We start from the raw sequence: 25,620 nt of genomic DNA, 5'->3' as shown, positions 1-25,620 counted from the left end.
CACTCACCTTGCAGCCATCCCTTGGTCAGCTGCTATTGCTCGTGACTTAACTGTGTGGGACCTGCCAGTAGATAGAGAAAATGCAGGTGGGGTTCTGCTTCCTGCTGGAGGGGTGGAGATCGGGGCGTGTCATTGGTTAATAAAATCAGGGAGCCAGATCTGTTGCTACAGGCTGAACCTCTCTGGTCCAGCACTCTCTTGTCCGGCAACATCTGTAATCCGGCAGGATTTCGGTTAGCCAGACGGCCGCTTATCCTGGGCGTGGCCAACTTTCTGCAGTAACCAGCCCTGGCTCTCACTGTTCTGTGCTGTTCTTTGGCTCTAATTTACCCCTAAATGTCTTCTAAGGGCCCAGGAAGCAGTGGGAGTATTGGTAATGCTGCAGGACAATACTGACCTCCCTCCCCTGGTTTGGCACTGGTCAGGTCCTGAGGGGCCGTACTAGAGAGGGCCAACCTGGAGTCTAATTGGATGTAGCTTCACCAAAGTCAATGACACTCTGCTGATTTACGCCAGTGAAGAATCTGGCCCTGAAGCATTTGACAGTAATTTCTCTCTCTCTCTCTCCCGGCCCCACCCAGATTTTGTCCACGCTGGCTAAGATCATGAAGGAATGCTGGTACCAGAGCCCCTCCGCTCGGCTCACAGCCCTGAGGATTAAAAAGACACTGAAGAAGCTGGGCAGTTCCCTAGAAAAACCCAAAGCAGACTATTGACTGCGGCCAGCCAGCCCCATTGCTCTGGCATCAGGTTTCTGACTCTCTTGCTCAGACTCGGAAGCAGCAGACAAGCCAAAGAGGTTCAAGGTCACTGAGTTTATGCTCCGAGCAGGGAGGGGCTGGCACTCTTGGATGCCTGACCATGCACCAAACCGGTTTTTCCCTCTAGGTTCAACCTCTTTGTGGGAGGCAGATTTTACTTGGCTGCTCCCCAGGGACCCTTCCAACCTGCTGCAGAAAAGCCCCCAGAGCAGCTGCCAGTTGCCCCGGCGCGTCTTTCGCAGTTGCTCTCCAGCGACCTCGGAGTTGTTTTTAGGAGGTTTTTTTAATTAAAATTCTCCCAGCTCCTTTATAAAAATATCCACAGGGCGCGGCAGCTGCCGCCAGCCTGGCGTGTGTGCCAGACAGGAACACGAGCTGCAGCACAGAGTGCAACCGCCCACCTGTGCCCCGCCCTGCTCACAGGAGTGGGGTTTGACTCCAGAGCCACACCAGGACCACGTGAAAACCAAGAGCCTCCGCTGCGCCATTGGGATTCTCTTGCATGTCTGCCTGTGCACATGGCTGAGCAGGTGTGCACGCGTGTGTCAGATAAACCTCACATCCGCGGGAGTCGTGAAGAGCCAGGCAGCAGCTCAATGGCTGGAACTGGACTTTAGTGACTGCTCCGCGCCTGGGCAGAGGGTGCAGCCGGAGCCGCTGGGGGTCCCTGATTTTTAATTTCGTACACTAGAGAGAACTAAAGCTGCCCCTGTGCCAGCGGAGAGACCCAAGGGACCAGCCTGCAGCTGCCCCAGTGCTGGAACCCCTGGAAGCAGCAGATGCAACTTTCCCCCCTGCGGGGGGGAGCCAGCTTTCGAACACACCAACCTTTCCCCCGTCACCATCCTGAGCGAGGCTCCGCTCCACGCTGGAGGCAGGGCTGGGAGCTTTCCGATCCCCTTTCCTCAGTGCACACGTGGCCGCAGTTTGGTCCAAGCAGCCAGTCAGGGTCTGGCGCCAACTTGCCCTGTTCTGGGTTGTCCTGACCTATCCTCTTCCGCCACAGGAGTTGGCCCTGAGGACCAGCAACCAACCTGTTTTCAATGGAGTCTTCCCCAGTTCCCCAGCACCATCTGGGCAGCCAGCCCTGGCCAGCCTAATTTCTCTACTACTGTACTCCAGGCCTCAGAGGTGAGTTCCTGCCCCCTCCTCCATTGCTAGCACCAGGCCTGAGCTTCCATGGGAATTTGGCACCACGAGAGCTCCCAGCTCCCAAAGCAACAGTAGCCAGGAAGTCCCCTGCAGGGGGAACGTGCAGCATGCGTCTTGTAGCCCAACTTCTGTAATTTCTCCCACCCCACCTCCTTGTGCCAGAGCCCAGCTGCAGGGCTCGCTCAGAGACACTCCCTGATGGTACTTGGGCTGAATTCACTTTGGGGTGGGGCACAGGGCTCTCACACCATGGTATTTTGAGCAGACCTGCTAGAGATATTTCTGAGACGTTATGACCAGCCCTTGCCTTGTCTCCTGTGGAGGCTTTTGCATTTGTGCACATTAGCCATGCAACATGGCCTTTCTGATGAGTCTTTTCCCACACACTTGGCTCGGGAGGAAATGACAACACAAAGGGCAAAGCAGGGCAGAATAAGAACGCAGGTCTCCCTAAAAGCAGCTCGGACTTCCCAGCTGGAGGCAGGGACCACCTGACACTCCCTGGCCTGTTACAGACAAAGGAGCCTGGCCACACAATCCGGCTACGTGAGGGACAAGAGAGCCAGTCCCTTGTCTACGGTCTGAGCTCGCCCAGACTTTGGGGGGGCGTGTTCAGAAGCAACGTTTTGATGGTTTATCCACATCCTGATCTGTCTAGAGGTGGGGCACGCAGCCTGCTCTACGCCAGCCTGCCGCTGCCACCAGAGTGCCGGGACAGCACTGAGCAGCTGCCCTGGTCCGTGGCTGGTGGTTTCGCTATCAGAGAAGATACAAGCATGAGCAAAATATTGTGGCTGGCTGTGTGTGCTTGTTTTTGATTAACACTGCCAGGGCTCAGCCTGGAGATATGCCGAGTGCCTGCAGCTCCCCTTGACTTTGCCGGGAGCCAAGGGCGCTCAGTGACTCGCAGGTCCCTTGTGGAACAGCTATTGGCAAATCAACGGCCTGAGCAGGCTCCCACTGAGAACAATCCAGGGGCAGTTTTATGATCCCTTTCAAGGGGCTGCAGCAATACTAGGCCCTGCTGTGGCCTACAGTTTCTTGGCAGGTGTTTGTGCAATCTGGGGGGAACATCACAAGGTCTGGGCAACTCCAAGAGCCTTTCTTCCCCTCTTTGGGCATCTCAGTCCCTCCAGAGCTGGGGCAAATATTGCCCCAGTTCTGTGACTGACCCTTACTTCACTCAGTGGCTCATAGGCACATATCAACACGTCTGTCTTCCTGGATCTGAAAGAGCTGTGACTAGAATACAGCGATATCGCAATGTCACAGGCTAACAAGCCTTGGAGGAGCTCTGCCTTCTGTCTTAGGAGAAACTGGACAACTCACATACCTGAAGACAGGTATGTTCTGGGAGTGCCTTGTTGAGTGGGGGCTGCTTCTTGTGACCTCTCCTGGGCTGTTCACCTGGTAGTCATCACTATATTTAAGGCTGAAAAATAGTTCCTATTTATCCTGCCACAACCTTCTCCCTCCTTTCTGCCCTGTGGTGCAGCAGCACAGAGATCTTCCAGCTGCCATTCCCCAAAGTTTTGAGATGAATCCAAAAGTTTCCCCAAAGTTTATAACGGTTCACTTCTTGGGAATGAGGCGGGCCTCCTCCTCATCACATCAGTTTAAATGATGCCCAGAAAGAGCAGTCTGGGGCCCTTGTCTATCATTATTTATTTCTCAAAGTTTAGTAAATTCAGTAAAACCAAAAAGCTACTTTCTAAACATTGCAAAATCTCTCCCTTTTGCCTAAAGTGAGATGTCAGGAAACAGGAAAAGTCCCGCTGTTCTGAGCTCATGCCTGGCCTTTATTTACGCTCAAAGTATTAAACTCCTGTGAATAGCGTCATATGTCTTGTTTGCATCCAGATTGTACAATAAACCTTGCTTCCACCCATTTACAATCTTCTTTGCTGGCTGGGAGGTGGAGAGGGTGGGCTGGGGCTGCAGCACATGACCACAAAAATGAACCCCTAGGGGATTTGCCAGACCAGTTTGGAATGATTTGAAGGTGTCAGAATGTAACTAGTAAGGGAGGATTTGGACAGGCTAATGGAATGACTCTTCCAAAAAATCTGTTGTAATATCTTCAATGAGCGATCATTGGCTTTACATCTAGTCAAAGCACAGCACCATGAAGGCTGCACTGGGCCAGGGCCCAGCTACCCAGGAATAATGCTACTTAGCCCTCGTGTCGCACTTTTCATCCCACGTGCCACACCAGTGTTACTCCCATTTTACAAACAGAGGTGAAATGATTTGCCAAAGGTCACAAAGGGAGCTAGTGGCAGAGCAGGAAATGGAGCCTGGCTTTCCCAAGTCACATGGCTGCGCTCTGCTGTCTCCCAAGGCCATTTATGGCACGCCTTTCTTAGACAAGTTTCTCAGGTCTTCCATTAGATAAGTTAATGGCTCCTTAATTTAGAGCAGAATCACAGCAAATGATGGCGATGGATGTGGGTGTGGTGTTTTTTATATAAACCTGCTGTGCCTGATTCTGCTTTCACCGCTGCCTGTTTTACGCCAGTGTCGCTGCCCTGCACCTGAGGTACCAGCATGAAGTGACTGTATATGGCCTTGGGTGCAAGGCAATGGAGAATCAGGCCAATGAAGTTACCCCTGCTTTACACCAGCTTGCATGTAAGATGAGATCTAGCCACTCTGCCTGGGTGAAAATCTCCTTTACAAAGAGCAGAATCTGGCCTCTGGAATCAGAGCCGCTGCATGTGGTACCGTTCCTGGGAATTGACACCAAAAATGGACAAAAAATGCACTGCCGAAGTCCAGGCTTTGTTGGCGATCACTGGAAATGGCTATAATAACATTAATTAAACAGGATATGAGGGGCTCACTGAACCTGCTTCACCCAGCTCCTTATCAGCAGATCCACATCATCAAGCGGCAGGAGTTTCCTGCTGATAGCAACACCGCATCAGTCAAAAACTCCAGAGGCAGATGAAAGAGGAACTGGCTCAGGAGGGTTTGTTGCAATCTCTTTTTTTTTTCTCCCCCTTCCGCTCCCTGATAAAAATGTGCCGGGTGTGTTCGCTTTTCCTGGAATTTCTTTTTGGTTTTTACGGGTAGCCTTGCGAAACAGGCACCAAGCAACCGGCTGGTCTCTCTGGCCTGAAGTTATGATGCGCTCCTAAGCTCCACCCACAAGTCCTGGCCCACACACTCGGGACTGACATTACTAGTTAGTGCTGAGCTGTGCAACAGAGTCAGCTCACTCTTTTCTTGGGTTCAGACACACAGGGAGCAAAGCCGTTGTTGAACTTCCTCTCCTCCCTTTCTCCCCTGTACCAGAGTTCCTCAGGGTCTGTCTGTGGCCCCAGCGTAAGGGCTTCTGTCTGTCCTGCCCTTAGAATCATAGACTCCAAGGGCTAGAAGAGACCTCAGGGGGTCATCAAATCCAACCCCCTGCTCAAAGCAGGACCAACCCTAACCAAATCATCCAGGCCAGGGCTTTATCAAGTGGGACTTAAAAGCCTCTAGGGATGGAGATTCTACCACCTCTCTAGGTAACATGTTCCAGGGCTTCACCACCCGCCTGCTGGGATAGTTCTTCCCTAATTTCCAAGCTCTAACTCCCCCTCTGTAAATTGAGACCATTGTTCCTTATAATTTGAGATACACACCTCCTGGAGCTGGAAGGGACCTTGGGATGTCGTCTAGTCCAGTCCCCTGCCCCCTTGGCAGGACCAGGCACCATCCCAGACATCTATTTTCCCCAATCCCTAAACAGCCTCCTCAAGGATCGAGCTTAGAATCCTGGGTTTAGCAGGTCAATGCTCAAGCTACTGAGCTAGCCCTCCCTGCTCCTTGTTGTGCCCTCCGTCACTACTGAGAGTGGTTTCTCTCCATCCGCTTTAGCTCCCCGCTTCAGGAAGCTGAAGGCTGCTATCAAATCGCCCTTCACTCTTCTCTTTTGTAGACTAGATAAGCCCAAGTCCCTCAGCCTCTCCTCATACATCATGTGGACCAGTCCCTGAATTATTTTCGTTGCCCTCCGCTGAACCCATTGCAACGTGTCCACATCCTTTCTATACTGGGGGGCCCAGAACTGGACACAGTTCTCCACATGGGGCCTCACCCAAGTTCCCTGTCCTTGCACACTTTCCTCACCACAACAGGAGCCCTGTGTGTTCCTCCCTCCCCTCTTGCCACGTCAGTTTCACTCATTCTCCTCCCCATGCCACAGACTCCATGTGGCTCCCCCAACTCCCCACTACATTGTGATCTATAGACCAGTGTAAGTTGCTTGAAGCTGTGGTGCTGCTGAGCAGATGGCAGGAGCTCCATGTCTCCCCTCCAAGGGAAAATCGTTAGGGTTCTGGCTACTGATGCTTAAAATCATCTCTTAACTTTTGGACTCTATCGGATGCAGCCTTCAAAAGCTATAATGTTTCAGCTAAAGAGAGAGATGGGCAAAGCCGTCACACTGGGCCTTGCAAATCTCAGCCAATAAATTGCCAGTTTATTTCCCTATCCACTTCTCTGTCTAGTCTGCGAGCTCCTTGGGCTGGGGCTGGCCTGGAACATTCAGATAGACTTGATATGCACGGGGGCCTTACTGCAAATAAATAAATAATTACAACTGCACTGTTGCTCACAGTCAGCCACCAGCCAGGTACTCTGCGAACACTCTCAAAGCCCCGAAATGTCACACGTTCTAGGCTGACTGATGATGGTCTGACAAGGTGCTGGAAATGTTCTGTTGTTTGGCATTCACCACTCACCTGTTTATAAACCTTCTGTCCCCCCAAAAGCACTTAAGTGCATGCTTGAATCCATCCCCCTCTGGCCAGCAAGTATGTGCTTTCCTGAGTGACAGGAAGTTTTGTGACTTGAGGTCTCCAGGGAGGGGCAGCAGCAATATAATGCAATGGAGGTGCTAAACCAGATTCCCGTTATCGAATGTTTGAAAAGTGACCAATGGACTGGAAATAGGTCCTTGCAATTTGGCAGCAGAGATTTAGGACCAACCACTATTCACAGCCACCCAGATTAGTTCACAAGCAATTCGCTGACCAGAAAAGAAGGTAGGGCCCAGATCTTCAAAGATATTTCGGCATCTTACTCCTATGGGAGTTAGATGCCTAATGACCTTTGAAGAACAGGTCCAAGGGCTGTACAACTCTGGGCCTAGCTAACTGCAGCCACCATATTCCTTTATAATTTCCTCACTTCCGCTTCTCTTTTACCTCATATCAGGAAGATCCACACTTTCAAAGTGCTCAGGTTTCCTTTGCCCCGGCACCAAAGGCTCAGATATTCAAGTGCTCAGACCTCACAGCCCTGTGTGTCCTGAAGGAGCTCCATGAAGCAGCAGCAGGAGCAGATCAGCTAGCGAACTCAACGGTAAAGTCAGCCATAGGGAATGACTTAAGGGAAACTCACTGCAGGCTGTACACATTCACTTTATAGCACCCCCAGCCAGCAAATGACTTTGCCCCGTATCCTCACGTACACATTTTTCCTATGGTTTGTAAGATCTTTCTGCTTATGGGCTTGACCCTGCAGCATGTGGCTATCTCAGTCCCTTACACAGAACCAGAGTTTTGTATTACTGTTGCTTTGGGATCTGCGGGCGTCTGCACACACGTACACACATGCCTTAGGAATTCAGCAAATTAATCTTTGGCTCAACCTCCAGCAAGAATTTAGGATGGATTTTTTTTTTTCTGGAATGCAACAATTGGTAGAATAAACCCAGCACACCAGCTCCCAACGGACCAATAGATCCAGGCATGTGCACTATATAGAAGGGAGGAAAGTGAGCCCAGCAGTTTGCAACGAAAGTGTTTTAATTGGAATGCTAGAAACTCCACTGGTGCCTCTCTGGGTGGCAGTGAAATGGTCTGGTGTGTCCAGCCAGCCAGCCTAAGGCTCACATTGCTCAGTCTGCCTGCATTTATCATGTTCCCCTGCCAGGTTTTCTGCATGCTGGGGTCTGAAAATAGCCCTTCTGGCGACGGCAGGGGGTGGATCCTGTATCACTGTGTCTGCAGTGCAACATTGGAGGGTGGGGGGCTTAGATTATTTCTGTGCCCATAGTGCTAGGCTTCAGGTACAACCACGGTCGCGTCCTCTCTAACCGTACTGCCAATGGCGACACTGACTCCCTCCAAGGACAAGGGATAGTCAGACTTATTCCATGTGCCCCCTGTGTATCACCCACGTTGCAAACAGCCTTCCCTATGAGCCTGGCATGTCTGCCTGTGCTCCTGTCCATCTGTGTACACATGGCACTAGATCCTCTTTGTCAGTCCACAACACCAGTATGCATGACACAAGCTCCGTGCTCTGTGCCCCAGGCACGGCACACAGAATGGTGTTGGCTTCCCTTGCACAACACTGCACATGCATCCCACATCTCCATGCTCCTGGCACTCTTCCCGCTGGCACGTCTAAGGACAGTGGCTCGCCACTGGGCACACTGCCCGCACTTGGCACACATCGCACCAGTGTGCCTTTGCTCGCCATTTGCATTCACGCACACACGGCCCCCCAAGCATCTCACACCCACTACACATGCATTCCGTGCCATTTGCACACCAGGGCCCACATACTCAGCGCTATCACGGTGCACGTATGAGCACACGGCCTCATCGCCCTTTGCACACCCCGCTCCTCAACATCCCTCCGCACGCCCACCGCCCCGTGTCCACTTGCTCACGCTGTTCACCCACTGTCGCCCCTCGTGCGTTGGCACGCATTGCACACCCGCTGGCACCATTTGCACACCCACTCCTGCACTCGTTTGCACGCCCGCTGCCCCACGCGCGTCTGCACACGCTCGCCCCGCCCTAAGGACTCTGCCCTAAGCGTGCTCTGTTTGCTGTCGGCGGACAGATGCTCTCCCCGCCCTCCCCTTTAAGGACGGCCCCCTCCCCTTTAAGGCCCGGCGGCCCCGGCGGCGCTGCTCGCTCGCTCGCTCGCTCGCGCTGGTGTCTCGCGCTGGCCGGGCCCGGACGGGAGCGAGGCTGCGGCGGTTGCTATGGCGGAGTCGGCTCGCGCGGCCGGCCCCTCTCCTCGCTCCCCGCTGCCGGCGGCCGCGCTCGCGCTGCTCCTGCTGCCGCTGCTGCCGGGCGGGCCCGGGGGAGCCCGCGGTGAGTGCGGGACCGGGCGCGGCCCAGCGGCGGCCTCCCGGGGGGACCCGGCCGGGGGCGGGGGCGGGGGCCCGTGCTCGGGTGCCCCCCCCCCGTAATGAGGGCGGCGGGGGTGGGGCCGCCTGGTGTGGGGCAGTCTGGGAGCTCGGGGTGCCTGCTGCGATGGGGTGGGGGGTGGGGGGCTCGCCCTCGTTTTGGGGCAGCAGAGGATTAGTGGAAGGGGCCCTAGTGGTCTCGGGGTGTGCGAGTTGAGGGGGGGCTGAGGGGCCCCCATGCTCTGGCGGTGCTGGGGGTGGGGAGATCTGCTGCTGAGGGTTGGGGTCCTGCCTGCCCGGCACCCAAGGGCTGCCTGTCTGGGGTGCAGGGATTGGTGTGACCTTCCCAGTGGGTGTCGTGGCTGTGGCTGGTTGGGGGTGTCTCCTTCCACAGGGCATGTGTGGGAGCTGCAGGGTCTTGTTTCTCTGAAGGGGTGCTGGGTTGTGGGGTGTGACATGAAGAGGGTCTCTGGGGGGAAGGGGTGGGGGCATCACCCGGGGTCTTGTGTTATAGACTGGTGGGGGAAAGGGATGGTGGTGCATGTCTGGAGGGAGAAGGTGTTTGGGATCTTGGCTTAAGTGCCATGAGTGGGATGTGGGGAGGGGACAAAGAGGGTGGCTGGTGGCTGCATACAGGTTTTAGCGGAAGGAGCCTAATTCATTTGGAGGTGGGGGTGAAAGAGACTACTCAGGAAGGAGCCCACTGTTTCAGAGGCTGGCAGGAATTTGATGGGCCGTGGAGACTGAGGGTATTTTGCAAGGGGCATTTGGTGAGCCCCATTGCCTAGGCAAGTGATAGGAGAAATGGGCATGTTATGGGGAAGGGAGGGTATCTTGTGGGACTTTCCAGGAACATGTAGGTTCTCATTTGGGGAAGGGAGTGATGGTTTGGAATGCTGCATTTGTGTTTCAGGAAGCAGAGCGGAGAAGTTAAGTCTAGTCACAGGAGACTGGAGGGGCTATCTTCATTCAGGGAATGAGAAAATGCTTTGCCAGATGGATTACCTTTTCCTGGAGAATAAGGGAATGTGGGGATCTCTGCAGGGAATGGGGTCTCTTGTTCTCAGAGGGCAGGTGTTTGTGAGTAGAAAACTCCATCTACCTCACGTTGTAGGCTAGAGGCATCTCAGAATTGCCTGTCACTAATTTATGGATTTTTCTAGTGCTTCAGTTTGGTGACCCACCAGGTTTTACATGTGACTAGAGATGGGGTGCAAGTATCTGCCAGTACCCACCATGTTCCTCTAGAGTGTGTGGGGTGTTCTGATTGTTATGCAAATTAAGGTGCAAAGCCTTTTTATTTTATTGGGATTTTAAATCAGAGGTTTTCATATTATTGCTCTTGAATATCTCCTCTCTAAGCCCTCTAACTCGTCGGGGCCATCCCCAGTAATTGTGGGAGGAGTGCTACCTTTGTAAATAAGGCCAGAAGCTTCCAAACTACTTGCAGTATTGCAGCATTTGTAAATGTCCACTCCGGGGATGGAGGAAAGAAGTGTATTCTCAATTGTTTTTGTGCAGTTTTATCTGTTACTGCTTCTTTTAACCTATGGGAATTCTTTTACATAGGGCCAAGTGCTGCTGGTTTGATTTAACAAATATACTGAACCTTGTGCTGGTGAAAGGCATTAGCTTGACTGTTGCCTTTATTTATTCACTGATATAGTATAGAACAGGTGCATCCAACCTTTTTTCATCACGAGCCACATAGCAGTTTTTTACATGTTCCGGGGGGCTGAACACAAAATAGCCCCAAACCCCCACCCCCGGCTTAAACCACTTGCAGCATCAAACCACCCCCCTGCCGACCCCAGGCTTAGACCTCCCCCAGCCTTAAACCCCCGCAACCCCAAACTGTTGCCAGCCCACCCTCAGGCACTACCCCTCCAAACTGCCCCCAGCCTTAAACCTCTTGCAGCCCTAAACTGTCCCCTGCCCCCGCCACCCGCAGTCCCAAACTGTCGCCTGCCCACCCCCAGGCTTTACCCCCCCCACAGTCCCAGACTGTCCCGTGCCCACCCCCAGGCTTTACCCCCTCACAGCCCCACACTACTCTGCTACGAGCCCTGTGTCCCAGCTGGCGCTCTGCCCCCCAGGGTGGCAGCAACTTGCTGCTCCAGCCACCAGGGCTCTACTGCCAGAGCCTAGCCCCAGCTGAGGCTCTGCTCCTGGGGCTGGCAGCAGCTTTATGCCCAGAAGCTGAGGCCCTACAAGCATCCTGTTGGACACCCTTGGTATAGAACTAGCTGTCTTGCCAATCTGCCTCAGCCCTGACTGCCTCTAAGATGGGGGCGGAGTGTGGTTTCATCCATGTGGCCTATTGAGTCCTGGGCCTTCGGAAAATTGCTTACAAGAATGTTAATAGGGATAGGAGCTTGTGTAATGTCAACAGATAGATGTCCAATAAGAATTGAGAGCCACCGCTCATTTTGCATGTCAGACGGTAAAACTTTGCGTCTTTACTGGCCAGGATTTTGTGTTGCTACCCGGTGAGGCGGCAGATGATGATGTAGACATTCCTGATAAAATTGCTGTTAATACAGATGCACCTCAATAGAGGATAGATAACGATTTTAAGACATCAGAATGATATATAGGCTTAGAAATTTGCGTCAGCTATCCTCTTTGAAATTCATCAAAGGTCTAGGTGAGGGTTCTCTCTTTGTTCTGAAATCTTCATCTTGGATCTTCCATAAAGTTTGTGTGTATATAAAAATAACCAGGAATTGGAAGATTCACTTATGTTTTGTGAAAATTAAAGCTGATTATCTGTAGCTTTTATATTGTACTTTGTATAGCTGGCTAATGTTTCCAGTAAACGTTTTTTGTGTTTTGTTCACACTGTGTGACAGAGGTGTCAGTGCAGTATGGTCTTGTGAACAGGGAAGAAGGTGTGAAGGTCCGTGTGTGTGTGTGTAAGGATATAACTAAATGAACAAGCAACTAAATCTTTAGAACAGCATGAAAAGATAGTAGGAGACAGTCTTTCTGGGTAGAATAAGAAATGGCATGGAAGGTAGAATCTAGGGCTGATTGCTGCTCAAGAAGCCAGTGTGTAAATTCCAGGTGCCTTAGTAAACAAGGTCTTCAGAGCTTTCTGTTACACCCTATATGTTTTACTGAGCAAGCATAACAGCTTTCTCTCTCATTGTGCATTGTAAAAGATCCTATTTCACACAGCATGTTGAAGATGTAAAGTTCTATATGTGTTAGTAAATAAGACTTAACCAGGGGAGGAGGCAGTTTTTTTTATCTCTGTAGTGTAGTTTGTGTGTTGGGGTGGGGGCTTTTGCTTCCTTTCAATAAAGCACTAAGTTGCACAGCAATGAACCATCTTCCACTGGTAGATTCCGTGACTAGCACTAGCTTAAAATGTGTATTTACCCAGTTAAATCAGACTAGTTCCAAATTGTGCTTAATTGATATTTCATAACTCTCTCCGAAAGGTGCTTTTTACTGGAAATTAAAAATGTTGTCCAGCAGACATTCATGAACTCAATTTTTGGTCGGACAACTCAAACTTTGTTTCCCTGGGCACGTAATCTGTTGCCAGCAATGGATGCACCGGAAACCAGGGTTGCGAAAGGAGTAAAGTGAAACGTCAAGCTTGTAACAGCAAACAAAGTTCACAGGGTGTCAGGGAGTATGTGTGTGTGTCTCTCTCTCTCTCTCCAGGGAGTAATAATCTGATGAATGAAAGGAGAGAAGGTCTTTTGTTTGTGCACTCCAGTAAAGGAAGCTATGATGGGGGAATTTCTCTGTCAAAACCCCACTAACTAAAAAAAAAAGGCTCTAGAGGACACCCTGGCAATTATAGACCGATAAGTCTAACATCAGTACCAGGCAAATTAGTAGAAACAATAGTAAAGAATAAAATTGCAAGGCACATAGAAGAGCACGAATTGTTGGGCAAAAGTCAGCATGGTTTCTGCAGAGGGAAGTCGTATCTAACTAATCTATTAGAATTCTTTGAAGGGGTTGATAAACATGCAGACAAGGGGCACCCAGTGGACATAATATACCTAGATTTCCAGAAAGCCTGTGACACGGTCCCACACCAAAGGCTTTTATGTAAATTAGGCGGTCATGGGATAGGAGGAAAGATCCTTTCATGGATCGGGAATTGGTTAAAAGACAGAAAATAAAGGGTTGGAATAAATGGTAAATTTTCACAATGGAGGGGGGTAACTAGTGGTGTTCCCCAGGGGTCAGTCCTGGGACCGATCCTGTTCAACTTGTTCATTAATGATCTAGAACATGAGGGAAGCAGTGAGGTGGAAAAGTTTGCAGATGACACCAAGTTGTTCAGGACAGTCAAAACCAAAAGGGATTGTGAAGAACTACAAAAAGATCTCGGCAAACTGAGTGATTGGGCAGCAAAATGGCAAATGAAATTTAATGTGGGTAAGTGTAAGGTAATGCACATTGGAAAAAATAAACCAAATTACACGTACAACATGATGGGGTCAAATTTAGCTACGACAGATCAGGTAAGGGATCTTGAAGTTATAGTGGATAGTTCTCTGAAGACATCCACGCAGTGTGCAGCGGCAGTTAGTAAAGCAAATAGGATGTTAGGAATTATTAAAAAAGGGATAGATAATAAGACAAAAGATATCATACTTCCCCTATATAAAACTATGGTACGCCCACATCTTGAGTACTGTGTGCAGATGTGGTCTCCTCACCTCAAAAAAGATATATTGGTATTAGAAAAGGTTCAGAAAAGGGTGAGTAAGATGATAAGAGGTTTGGAACGGGTCCCCTATGGGGAGAGGCTAGAGAGACTGGGACTTTTCAGTCTGGAAAAGAGGCGATTGAGGGGCGATATGATAGAGGTATATAAAATCATGAATGGTGTGGAGAAAGTGAATATAGAAAAATTATTTACCTTTTCCCCTAATACAAGAACTAGGGGACACCAAATGAAATTGATGGGTAGTAGGTTCAAAACTAATAAAAGGAAATTTTTCTTCACACAGCGCACAGTCAACCTGTGGAACTCCTTGCTGGAAGAGGCTGTGAAGGCCAGGACTCTATTAGGGTTTAAAAAAGAGCTTGATAAATTTTTGCAGGTTAGGTCCATAAATGGCTGTTAGCCAGGGGTAAAGTATGGTGCCCTAGCCTTCATAACAAGGGCAGGAGATGGATGGCAGGAGATAAATCACTTGATCATTGTCTTCTGTTCTCCTTCTCTGGGGCACCTGGCATTGGTCACTGTCAGCAGACGGGATGCTGGGCTGGATGGACCTTTGGTCTGACCCAGTATGGCCGTTCTTATGTTCTTAACGGCAAATATTGTAAGTCAGGTCAGGAAGCATGCATGGTTAAGCAGTGTTAGAATGGCTTGCTGGACTTACCTCTTTTACCAATAACTTTTATTTAGAATCTCAAAAGACACATACCTATTGACTAAGTTGCTGGACCTTGCAACAGAAACATTTTTCATATATCCCATTGACCAATGCCAAAGTTTGGGTTCCCAGAACTTTGTGTCAGTAACTGATCTATGTCTTTGCTTTACTACAGAACTGACTTTCAGAAGATTCTTTCTTAATATTGAGGCACAGATTTGGATTCATTAAACTTAACTGCTTTCATAACAAATTTTAAAAATGCAAAATGAGTTAAACACGTGTTAAGGTTATAACAAGCGGTGGAACACAGATCCAGCATTCATTTGCTGACAGACTTGCAGAGCAGCAGTGGTGGAGAAATCAAGCCTTATTTTAATTAACGTTACATTTATTCAAATAACAATGAATTTTAAAGGGGAGAATTGAAATAAGTCAGTTCCACTCAGAAGCTGTCACTTTTTGTAAAAGAGGTTGGTACTGCACAGAGACAGCTGCTCACTGTAATGGAGAAGGAGTGTTGACTGCATTTTTCCCCTGTATGTCTTCCATTCAGTAATATTGCTTTAGTATTTGATTTAGCCTGTGTTCAAGAACTGTAACTACCTTTTGGAGGGATATGCACTCGGTTATCCATTGTCCCTTTTTATTTTGAACTTTGATTCTAATGTAACTTAGTTTGTATGTTTCATATTGTGCAGAACATTATTTCAACATTAAGTAGTGGGTACAAAATAAAAATGAAATTAATAGCAATAGAAAAGCAGATTTAAGGAGGAATGCCAAGGGACAACAGATCTTTGCAGATAAGGTTTGGAAGTAGTTGGAGAGTTGATGAGGCGCCAAGATGTGGGAAAGCTGTTCCAGATAGTGGCAGCTACAGAAGAGATGGTTCATGCAGCAGTCCTGTCATGATTATGTGGTAGAATAAAGGAGTAAAGAGACAAGGTCTCTGACGTAGGCTGGAATGGATACACATGTTTAAAAAGTCTGTTTCCGAATTGAGCTCTAATGTGGAACAAGTGCGGTGGTTTGGGAATCGGCAGCAATGTGCCACTGTTCCTTGACATGTGGTGGGGGGGCAGCGGCATTCTGCACCAACCAGAAACTCTAGACCTTGAACATGGATGGGCTGCTGTGAGCAAAGAGTTTGTTGTCAGGGTGAAAGAAGTAGGAGGTATCAGGAACTAGCACAGACACAAGCTTGATTTTTAGACTGATTTTCTTTATTAAATTTTTAAAACAACAATAACGTCTTCTGTCTGATTGTTGTTTAATGAGATCTGGCCAACTCTGTAACAAACCAACAGACCAAAAATTTGATCTGGAATAATCGTTTATTGATTCGGACACTGGGTTTTAGCAATGTGTATTCAATTTCACAGTCTGTTAAGTTAGTCTTGAGTATTCCTTGTCCTTATGTTTTGAGAACAAAGCCTTGATTTTTGTCCTTGAACAACCCTATTCTTGAGGCCAGTGTCATTCTGTCATTGGTATGACACAGTTGGGTGTCTTGCAATTCAAGTATGGCACTGACAGATAGGACAGATGAATTATGTTCCTCAACCTGCTGTGGACTTGCTTTCTGACCTCAGCTAGTCTTTTACAGGTGACACATTGGCTTTGTGTCCCATTTTTGTTTCATTGTAGTGTTTAGTGAAAGCCTGAAAGGCACTTATTTCTTTCACATGTTTGCCTGCACATAGGTTTCTCTCCATCGTCTACTAGATATTTTAGCAAGTTAGATCTAGAATTCCTAAATAATAAGAGCTTGGCCCACCAAATTTGGTATACAACTTCCTCTTATAACCTAAACAGGGTTTGGTTTTGCCAGGGAAATAGGATGTGCCTGGAATGAGAGCGCTTCTCATAAAATCAAACAGAAAAAAGACAGAATCACTACATCAAAAACTGACATAACTAAGTGACTGTTGAAAGAGGCTGAACCAAGATGAGCCAGAAAAATAGAGTGAACCTGGAACAGGATTGCTTCTGGAACATAAATGAGGTAAAATGGAGAAATTTGGAGTAGTGCTCTGTTTTGGCACAGCTAAATAAATGCTTATGGTTTGAAAGCTAGAAGAAAATGTTGTTGGAAACCAAACTGACTGTAGTCCTTTTTTGTTGAAACATAGTGAATAACTTAGAGTTTATAGTGATGAAGTGTGGAAAAAATACACTAGATGGAATTTCCATTTAAAAAATCTTACTTAAAAATAAAATTTTAACAATCCCCTTTTTTAAGAAATCCAAGATAAAAATTAACCTCATAAAAATGTCTGTATTAAAAAGAATCAGTTAAATAAAGCATGTGCCTGGTCCTTTCATTTTTCAAAAGTGAAGGACCTGGGGAATGCCAGGTACATCTGCTAACAGCTTCTTCGGGTCCTGTGGAAGGTGTGTGGGGAGGGGAGCAGCTATGTGGCCTTGGAATGCACAGAGCCTTGGTCAGAAGGGGTGTGGGCAGAGCATCCAGCTCTCAGAGCTGCAGGAAGTGGGGCCGCAGTTGTGATTTAAAGGGCCCAAGGCTCCAGCTGCTGCCAGGCCTTTGAATTGCCAGGGCCCAGGGCAGTTGCCCCCTTTGCCCCTCCCTCCCCCATCAGCAGGCCTGTATCTGCTGGTGAGATGTAAAGCAGTGTCAGCGCTCACAAACTTCTCAGTGTTTCAGTTTGCTAGTCAGAGGGAGAAACATGGATCGTTAGTGCCTGCTTACCTCATACACATTGTGAGGCTTAATTCTTTAAGCAGGCACACTAGAGAAGATGAGATGCCAGTAGTTGCTGGTGTTAGCCCTCGTTGTGCAGGTCTGATCTGAGAGGAGTTCAATGATGTGCTTATTAAAATGCTGCAAGAGCCTTGTCTATACCAGCCATCTCCCTGTTGGAACTATATTGGTAAAAAAAGAGAGGAGACCAGTTTGCAGGATTACTAAAACAATCCTGCCAAATCCATGAATGGCGCTACTGCTGCCCATTGAGTCCTACACTTTGTGAATCTGAGGGACCTCTGTAGGTCATCTAGTTCAGTCCCTTTACCAAGGCAGGACTGTGTGTTATCTACACCCTCCCTGGCAGGTGTTTGTCTAACGCACCGATGGGCAACTGCGAAAGGTGAGTGGGCCTCACTCAGCAGACTATGGACCTGTGAGGTGCCATCTGCAGCCCCGTGTGCCTCTTGTGCATCAGGGCAGATTCCTACACTTACCTGCTCCTCCCCCTCTCTTTCAGCACTTTCGTGATTTGCACTCTGTCCCGCTACCTCCCCCCTCCCTCCCAGAACTGGAATGCTAGAAGGGAGATTAGTAGGTAAGTGTGGGGCTCTCCCCCAGTGCAGGAGAGGCAGATGAGGGAGTGGGTGGGGCACAGTTTGCAGGTTGTCCATCGCTGGTGTAGCCTGTTGTTTAAAGCCTCCTGTGACTGAGATTCTACAGCCTCCCTAGGTATTTTATTCTAGTGCTGAAGTAGTTTTATTGTCATCGAGTTATTCCTAATGACTAACCCAAATCTGCATTGCTGCAGTTTAAGCCAGTTACTGTGTCCTGTCTTTAGTGGCAAAGAACAACTTATCACCCTTATGTTTATAACAACTCTTAATGTACTTGAAGACTGTTAGTGTGTCCCCCTTTTTCTTCTCCAGACTAAACAAGCGTAGTTTTTTCACTCTTTCCTTGTAAGTCTTGTTTTCTAGACTTTTAAACATTGTTCTTGCTCTCCTTTGGACTTTCTCCAGTTTGTCCACATCTTTCCTGAAGTGTGGTACCCTGCGCTGCACTCAGCGTGCCAGTTGAGGCCTTATCGGTGTTGAATAGAATGGAAGGATTCTTGTCTTCATTACAACTTCCTGCTGACACATCCCAGACTGATTTTTTTTTTTTAACAATGTTATGCTGTTGATTCACATTTAGTTTCTGTTCTCTCTAACCCTCAGATCCTTTTCTGCTGTACTCTTACCTTGGTAATCAATTCCCATTTTGCAAATGATTGTTTCTGCCTAATGGTAGTATTTTTGCATTTGTCCGTATTAGATTTCATCCTGTTTCATTTCAGACCATTTCTCTAGTTTAAGATCACTTTGAATTCTAATCCTGCCCTCCAAGGTCCTTGCGGCCTCTCCCAGCCTGCTATCATCAGCCATCTTTATATCTCAGGAATGGTTTCTGCCTATAGCTTTGTCTTCTTGAGAAATGAGCACTGTAGTGCTGAGCCAATTGCTCTTGACTAAAATTCCTTTAATAAACGAAGGGATACAGAGGGAAGATTCCTTTTAAAAAGAAAAGAAAAAAAGTACTGAGAAATGGAACTGGAGGAGCTCCCTGATTTCCGCCAACAGATGTCATGACCACCAGCATGCAGTCTCGGATTAAATCACAGTGACAGTTCACTTCAGCATAAATACAGAGCTGCTCTATCTTTTAGAGTGAGAACAAAGCTTCCATTCTGAGGATCTGCAGCTTGATGTTCAACTTGTTTAAACAGCTTCTTTAGGGTTGGGTTTGTCTTTGAACCATCATGTCAAAGACAGTGTATTGAACAGATATAACAGAATCTACCACTAACTTTTGTAGCACCTTTCAGGCAAACTCATCCCTAGGCACTTTAGTGGAACTAAAGACACCAATTGTGTGAAATGTCATTTTATTTTCTTTTGTCCAGTCAATCATCTGTAGCTTAGTTAATTCTTCCCTGAAGTATATTGTGTTTTTTGCTCATTAAGAGCTTTTTCTTCAGTGAAAGAAAGCTGTTAGTGTGACAATTTCTTCTATTCAGTCGTTTCTCCTTTTTACATGCCCAGACATCCCCAGCTGCTCTCAGAATCCTTCTATGAAAGGAACATGTGTTCAGTTTTCAAGTACCTGTTGGGTTTTAAACGCGACCCCAGGTGAAAGAATTGCAGTTTTTCTTTTAGAAATACTGGATTTGGCTTCTGATTTTATTGATGTAAGAAGAGCTTTCCCTTCTGGTTGATCAGAACTTGGAATGCTAGAACTGCCTTGTGATTCTGTTTTTGCTGGCATCCCTGAATTCCCCCATTTCCCTCCAGGCATCAATGCAAAGAAGTTGCCAATTGCCCAGGCCTTGGAAAAAGGTATCTGAGCTGTTACTACTTCAATTCAAAGTGTGTTCTTCTGCAAATGCCCCAGTGTTTTAACTGGCCATTTTGCTTTATGGTAGCCGTGTGTGTCTGTATATGTGAGTTCTGGACTTTCTCATAAAAGAGAAGGGAGCCATTCAGACATTTTAGGAAGGGGAGAGTAGAGTAATGCTTGGAATGGAAGAGTAGGGCTTGAACTTTAGTCTGTCCCCAATTCTAGCACTAATTTTGCTGTGTGTTGTGGGGCCCTCTGCTTCCATTTACTTTTCTATAAAATAGCATTCAAGGTCAGTTGCGCCATTGGGATTGTGAAGCAGAATATTTGCAAAATCCGAGGTCTTCTAATGAAAGATGCAATAGAAGTATTGTATGTACCCTTGTTTACTGAGAAATAACATCTCTTACTCTCATGGTGCCCCTTTTATTTTAAGGGTTCCCAGGATGCAAATACAGGAATCCTTCACATGTCATTAAAATAAACAGGTGTTGCTGGTGAGGAGAAACCTAGCTGGACAATCCATGCGCAACAGGACAAATCTTCTACAAGTGAAATGCCACAGGATCTCTTGTTTCCCCAGCAGTGGAGGGAAATACTTAAGTAGGTCCTCTTTGTGTGGAAGCTGTCATCAGAGCCTTGTGCTTGAGAACCAGGGAACAAAACTTATTAGAAATAGAGCAAATCTGGCAGCCTAGTTTTGTATCCACTCTGAGTTACATGTGGAAAAGAAACAGCATGGATGATGACAGTGTTTAAATTGTGTTCTTTACTAATCAGTCACTTATTGGTAAGAGTGAAGGAAGCATTTCCAGAAGATCATATTTGTCACTTTAGAGATAGCTGATGGATGGAATGTGCCACTTCTGCTTTCTCCTCCCTACAACTAACAAACAGTCCTTTAGCACCTTAGAGACTAACGAATTTATTAGGTCATGAGCTTTCCTGGGTAATTTCCGCGTCAGACAAATAGAATCTAAATTTTTTTCTATTCCATTTTCATCTGAAGAGATGGGTCTTACCCATGAAAGCTTGTGACCTAATAAATTTGTAGTCTCTAAGGTGCCACAGGACTGCAGGTTTGGTGTTTGCAAAGCTACAGACTAACACAGCTACCCCTCTGAGACTATCCTCCCTACAATGTTTTTGTAACAACCTGGTGATAACAAATCTTTGCATGAGTATGGTCTCGAAAGTGAATCACCGACAGTGTTTTAATGAGCAGTGGAAAATAAAGATCAGGAACTCGTCTGTTTTGTCAAGATAAACCAAAGCAATACTTTTGCCTTTGTAAATAATAAAGTTGAGCCCCCTTTCAGAAGTTGTGCAAATTCTAGAAATGGCACAGCTGGCCCATCGCGTAACAGTAAGTTTTCAATTTCTCTTCCCTACCCTCAAAATAGAAATGAAGTCGTGGATATCTGTCAGTTCTTGATCTGGAACAGTAACACTTGATATGTTTACCACTTATGATTTGTTTTTTGGAAGCAATCTCACCTTTATCACCTGTTTTTAGGTATTTAACAGGTCTTCCACGTATTGTATTTTCATTGTATAGCTCTTGGATCGCACAAAGTCATATCCAGTTTTATCTAACTGAATTGTTACATCTGCCTCTTAGGTGGAATATGACAGCTGTTTAACAGCTCACAGAAACAGTTTTGAAAGAGGAAAACTAACACAGTGCATCTTTTAGATGCTTTAGGACTCCCTCTGTTGTTTCTGTTTTTCCTTATGTAATTATGGAATCCAGGATTTAGTCAGGACACTGGTTAAATGTGTCATGAAATTATCATGACCACAAGTGAGCTGGAACTGTTTTACGTTCTTGTTCCCTACATTAGAGCTTTGGATTCAATGTAGGGGTGTTAATGTTTAACCAATAAGCCTTACGCCAAAGGGATGAGGTGTTATGATTAACAAGTGGGGGCTGGAGCATCCTCCTGCCTGCCAGCCACAGGAGGGGGGTTGTTCCAGTCCTGAATGGCCCACCGCAGCTGGGGGATGCTTCAGGCCAGCCAGAGTAACCTCTGTCTGCAGCGGACCTGGCTTGGGAGCACCCCGTGCACGAGGGTGCTGCAGCCTAGCCCAGCTGGACTGAAGCAGGCCTCTCCGCCTCCATTTCATTGGTTAACCAATTAAATTTCACATTTAACCAGTTAATTAAACAAGATTTTACATGCCTAGTTCAGTGCTGATTCAGATGGAGGGAATCCTTCTTGCAGCACCTTTGATTTCTTAGATGTCTTTTCATCCAAACGCTGACCTGCTCTTGACCTGCTTAGCTTGTTAAATCTGCTCTCCCCTCCCTGCAAGATTGCATGGCTGAAGGCGTAGAGTTCCGATGACACCTCAGGAAGGTGACTACCACTGGAGTGTTCGAAAGTGAACTGTAGTCCAGTGTGGTGACTTTTCACAATATTTGTAGGGTGAGGGAGAAGATAAACAGGCTGGTAGGACTTTGCTGTTGGAATAGGAGCTGCTCTCATTTATATACTTACAAAGTTTGAAGTAACATGGAACCTTAAAATACATCTCTGCGGCGGGTACAGACATGCATTTTGAATCCCTCCAGGGAGACAGAACCTGGTGAAAGAGGAAAAAAGTTTGACATGCTTCTAAATAGTTCCCACCCTTCTCCCAAATGTTAAATTCCCTTTGTTTCCTAGCAAGGCAATGGCTAGGGACTTGGCTGCAGATTTTAAGGCAGCTTGTGAGAGAAATGATGACAGCTGGGCGGCTGAGATGTGTGAATCTGTCTTTGGAGTTTGTTTGGAAAAGAGTGAAGAGGATCTTTATCGATAACAAGAAACCAGAAGCTTATTTAACCCAAGATAGTTTGTCAAATCTGAAAGCAGTTACTGAAGAATTGACTGGCCCAGGGGAGCACTGATGGGATGCAAAGTTTTTTTTGCCTATTAACACCAGTTAGAACCCCTTCTTTAGTAGGAACAACCATGTGTTGTGTCAATTAACTGTTGTCTGGTACATGAATTGAGGTGGTGAGTTTGATTCGTAGTAGATGGATGTTCATGTTACACCAGAACACTAGCTTGTAATCTCAATGGAGGTTCAAGAACGAAGGGCATGGAACTCCTTGGCTCTAGTGTAATTTCTCATCCAACGCCCCCCTCCCCCACCGCCCCAATCATCCCTCACCAGGGCTGGCTTTGGGACAGATTGGTAAGTAAGTATGCTGTGATGCAGAACCTATTCTAAGGCTTGACAAGTTTTGAAATTCCAGTACTGTATATAACAAATCATAAATTCAATTACAACTATTTCTGAACCTGAACCAGGAAAATGGCTTAACCAGATGCTCCCTGACAAACACAAACACAATGTTTCAGTCCCCTCGTTAGCCATTAAGACAAAGGTGAAGGCATTATGAATATACTTGTCAGGAAATTAGAATTGGTAAGAGCTGCACTCCAAGACCCTCACCTTTCAGATTTTACACACTGATTATTATTTCTTAGCTTCGTGGTTTTTTTTTTTTTTTAGTGCCAAATTAGGGGCTGGGAGCTGGACTGGCTTAATTCAGCTTAGCAGCCTCCAGCATCGTTCAGTGGCAGCTGTACTTGAATGCATGTTATCTGTTGTGCTGCCTGGAAGTTGACCAAATTATCATGGATTGCTCTTTGTGTTGTGGACATAGAGATGGAAGGGGAACCTCTAATCTGCTTAGCCTCCCCTCAGAAAAACTAAAACAACCCTCTGTTCCCCACCTCTTTATTCTGTGTGGCTGAATATTTCAGCAAATATTGTTGGTCATTTTTAGAGCCAGTTCTGTCTCATCCTAAGCTTTGCTGATCAGTGTCTTACCCCAAAGAGATGCATTTCCCTCCTCACAGCTCTGGTTAGTTTCAAGTTTTCCTTGTCCTGATTTCTGCAGCTTTGATCTGTTCATGCTCCAACTGCAATCAAGCAAACTCCACATGCAAAACAGATGGGGCTTGCATGGTCTCCATCTCTAACCTGGATGGAATTGAGCACCACATCCGGACCTGCATCCACAAAGCAGAGCTAGTTCCTGCTGGAAGACCCTTCTACTGCCTGGGTTCAGAAGATCTGCGTAACACACATTGCTGCTACTTTGATTACTGCAATGAAATTGACCTAACGGTACCCAGTGGTGAGTAAAGAAGTCCTCTGTCTTTCATTGAAGAGAAACACTAATACTTAGAGCATGACTGAGAACCAGGACTCCTAAATCCCTTTTCCAGTTCTGAAACTCATTTGCCATGTGAACATGGACAATTCCTTCACATTTGCCTCCATTTCCTCCTCTGTAAAATGGGGGTAGTGATGACCTACCTCACAACGGGTTGTGAAGAAATTTTAAGATCCTCTCATTACAGGCAAAAACATGAAATCGCGCCATTGTAGGGTGGGAAGAGGTGTTTAGTTTGGAATTTTTTCTGATCTTTCCTTTGTTTCACCAGCCTTCAAATATTTGATGTGTTCAAGGCACAGTATGTCTCCCATCTCATCAGTACTGCCCCTACTGCTCCCAGCAGAGTCCTTTGAAAATTAAGTTCTTTCTCTTTGCTTCCACTAAGGCATGGATGTCTTGCCATTGCATAAACAAGAGTCCCGTGGTGCCTTATAGACTTACAGATATTTTGGAGCATAAGCTTTCATAGGCAAAGACCTGCTTCATCAGATGCATGAGTGCCTTTGCATAGCACTCTAAGCCCAACACAGCCTCAGGACGAGGAGCAGTCCCTGGGACTAGATTAAGGGTATGTCTTTGCTACAGGTTGGATCGATGGGCAGCAGCTGATCCAGCAGGGGATCAATTTAGATGCAATAAATGGACTGTTGAGTGCCCTCCTGTTGACTCCAGTACTACACCAAAACGAGATGAGTAAAGCAGAGTTGACAGGAGAGCATTATCTGTCGACTTACCATGGTGAAGACATGCTGTTCATATAGCTGAAGTTGTGTAACTTAGATCGATGGCCTGCAGTAATTTAGACGAGGCCTGGGATCCCCCTTGTGGCACTGAGCTGTTCTGCAGTCTGCTCTTTATCCAACAGAATTGCTCCCCATGGGACTGAAACTCCTCTTTCAGTCACGAGCTCTGAGTGTGGTTTTTCGTTTGAGTGAAATGAGAAAGCTACGTGAACTCTGAGGGAGTAGAACAGAAAAGATCTGTCATTGAATGAGGGTGCTGGAAGAAATCTGATTCTTACCAGAGTTTAAGGCTAGAGGGTACCACCATATTGTCTAAACCTGAGGGGTGGGTGCAGAGAATGAGCAGGCCAGGCCACTGCTTACCACAGCTCCCATTGGCCAGATACAGCAAACCCCAGCCAACAGGAGCCTGCTGATGCACAGGTAAGTAAAGCATCTGGCTTCTTGCCCCGGGGCTAACCTTGGCAAACAGTGTCCAGCCCATAGGCCACTTACTGCCCACCCCAGTCTAAACTGACAGTCTGTAATGCTCAGCAACTGCACACTAGTCAGCACGCTTGTGGCAGAGGAGGCAAGTGCTGTTTATCTTCCCCTATTCTGCGCATGCTCCTGAACAGCAGGATGCAACCATTTTCCTGCAAGGTTGAAGGGGATTCTGTTTTGTTTCTTTAATTAACAGCAGTGAAGCGGTTTGAACTGAAGACTCGCTGTCTGTTGTATGGGGGATAATTCCTCCTTACTTCACTATAATTTTTATTAGGAAGGTTAGCTTTGATGGTAGCCAACTTTAATGTGGTAGCTGTAGTGCTAGGGCGAAAGCAATGACCAGTTTATTTTGAGGGGAAGGTGGGATGGGGTGCTTTGTGTTAGGCTCCCATGATCATCTGGCTGACTCGGCAATAGTAGCACTCACTCCCAACACAGTCGCTTGCAAACTTAGGGCAGAAAGCTACGATAATCTGACATTACTCCTGGGCAAGAAGAAAAGGGAAAATAAGGAACGCAGCCCCCTGATAAATGAAGCTGCTGTTTCTCATGTGAGGTGTATTCTGTGCTTTCGATGGAAGATGTGTTGCAGACTGGTCTTCTGAAACTGTTTGGGGACAGTTTTGGGCTCCAAGATGGTGTATTTTAGGTCCTGAAATGAGGCTGTGTTGTGAACCCTAAACTGGGTGTTCAGCTGGGGACACAAACTGCTTCTTGTACGTG

The 25,620-nt window shown here is 47.2% G+C and overlaps 2 protein-coding genes across 8 annotated transcripts in view; both read left to right on the top strand.

Annotated features, from left to right (window-relative positions):
* The window catches only part of ACVRL1 (activin A receptor like type 1), a 49,055-nt gene extending 25,533 nt beyond the window's left edge, over positions 1 to 23,522 (top strand). For 4 of the 5 annotated variants that reach the window (XM_074980132.1, XM_074980129.1, XM_074980131.1 and 1 more), the window contains one exon: positions 582 to 3,801. In XM_074980132.1, coding sequence (XP_074836233.1) covers positions 582 to 716 — 135 coding nt within the window. In that variant the 3' untranslated portion in view covers positions 717 to 3,801. Of the gene's footprint in view, positions 1 to 581; positions 3,802 to 23,386 lie in introns of those variants that run through there. The other variant, XM_074980130.1, reaches the window with a different exon arrangement.
* Positions 1 to 25,620, top strand: part of ACVR1B (activin A receptor type 1B) — a 38,280-nt gene that overhangs the window by 3,899 nt on the left and 8,761 nt on the right. Inside the window, exons 1-2 of one of the 3 annotated variants that reach the window (XM_074980133.1) lie at positions 8,906 to 9,016; positions 23,387 to 23,626. In XM_074980133.1, coding sequence (XP_074836234.1) covers positions 23,452 to 23,626 — 175 coding nt within the window. In that variant the 5' untranslated portion in view covers positions 8,906 to 9,016; positions 23,387 to 23,451. Of the gene's footprint in view, positions 1 to 8,905; positions 9,017 to 16,394; positions 16,414 to 23,386; positions 23,627 to 25,620 lie in introns of those variants that run through there. The other 2 variants (XM_074980136.1, XM_074980134.1) reach the window with 2 other exon arrangements.

The sequence above is a fragment of the Carettochelys insculpta genome, chromosome 29 (genome assembly GCF_033958435.1).
Source record: "Carettochelys insculpta isolate YL-2023 chromosome 29, ASM3395843v1, whole genome shotgun sequence".
Taxonomy (NCBI): domain Eukaryota; kingdom Metazoa; phylum Chordata; order Testudines; family Carettochelyidae; genus Carettochelys; species Carettochelys insculpta.
This window is presented reverse-complemented; position numbering and strand designations above follow the sequence as displayed.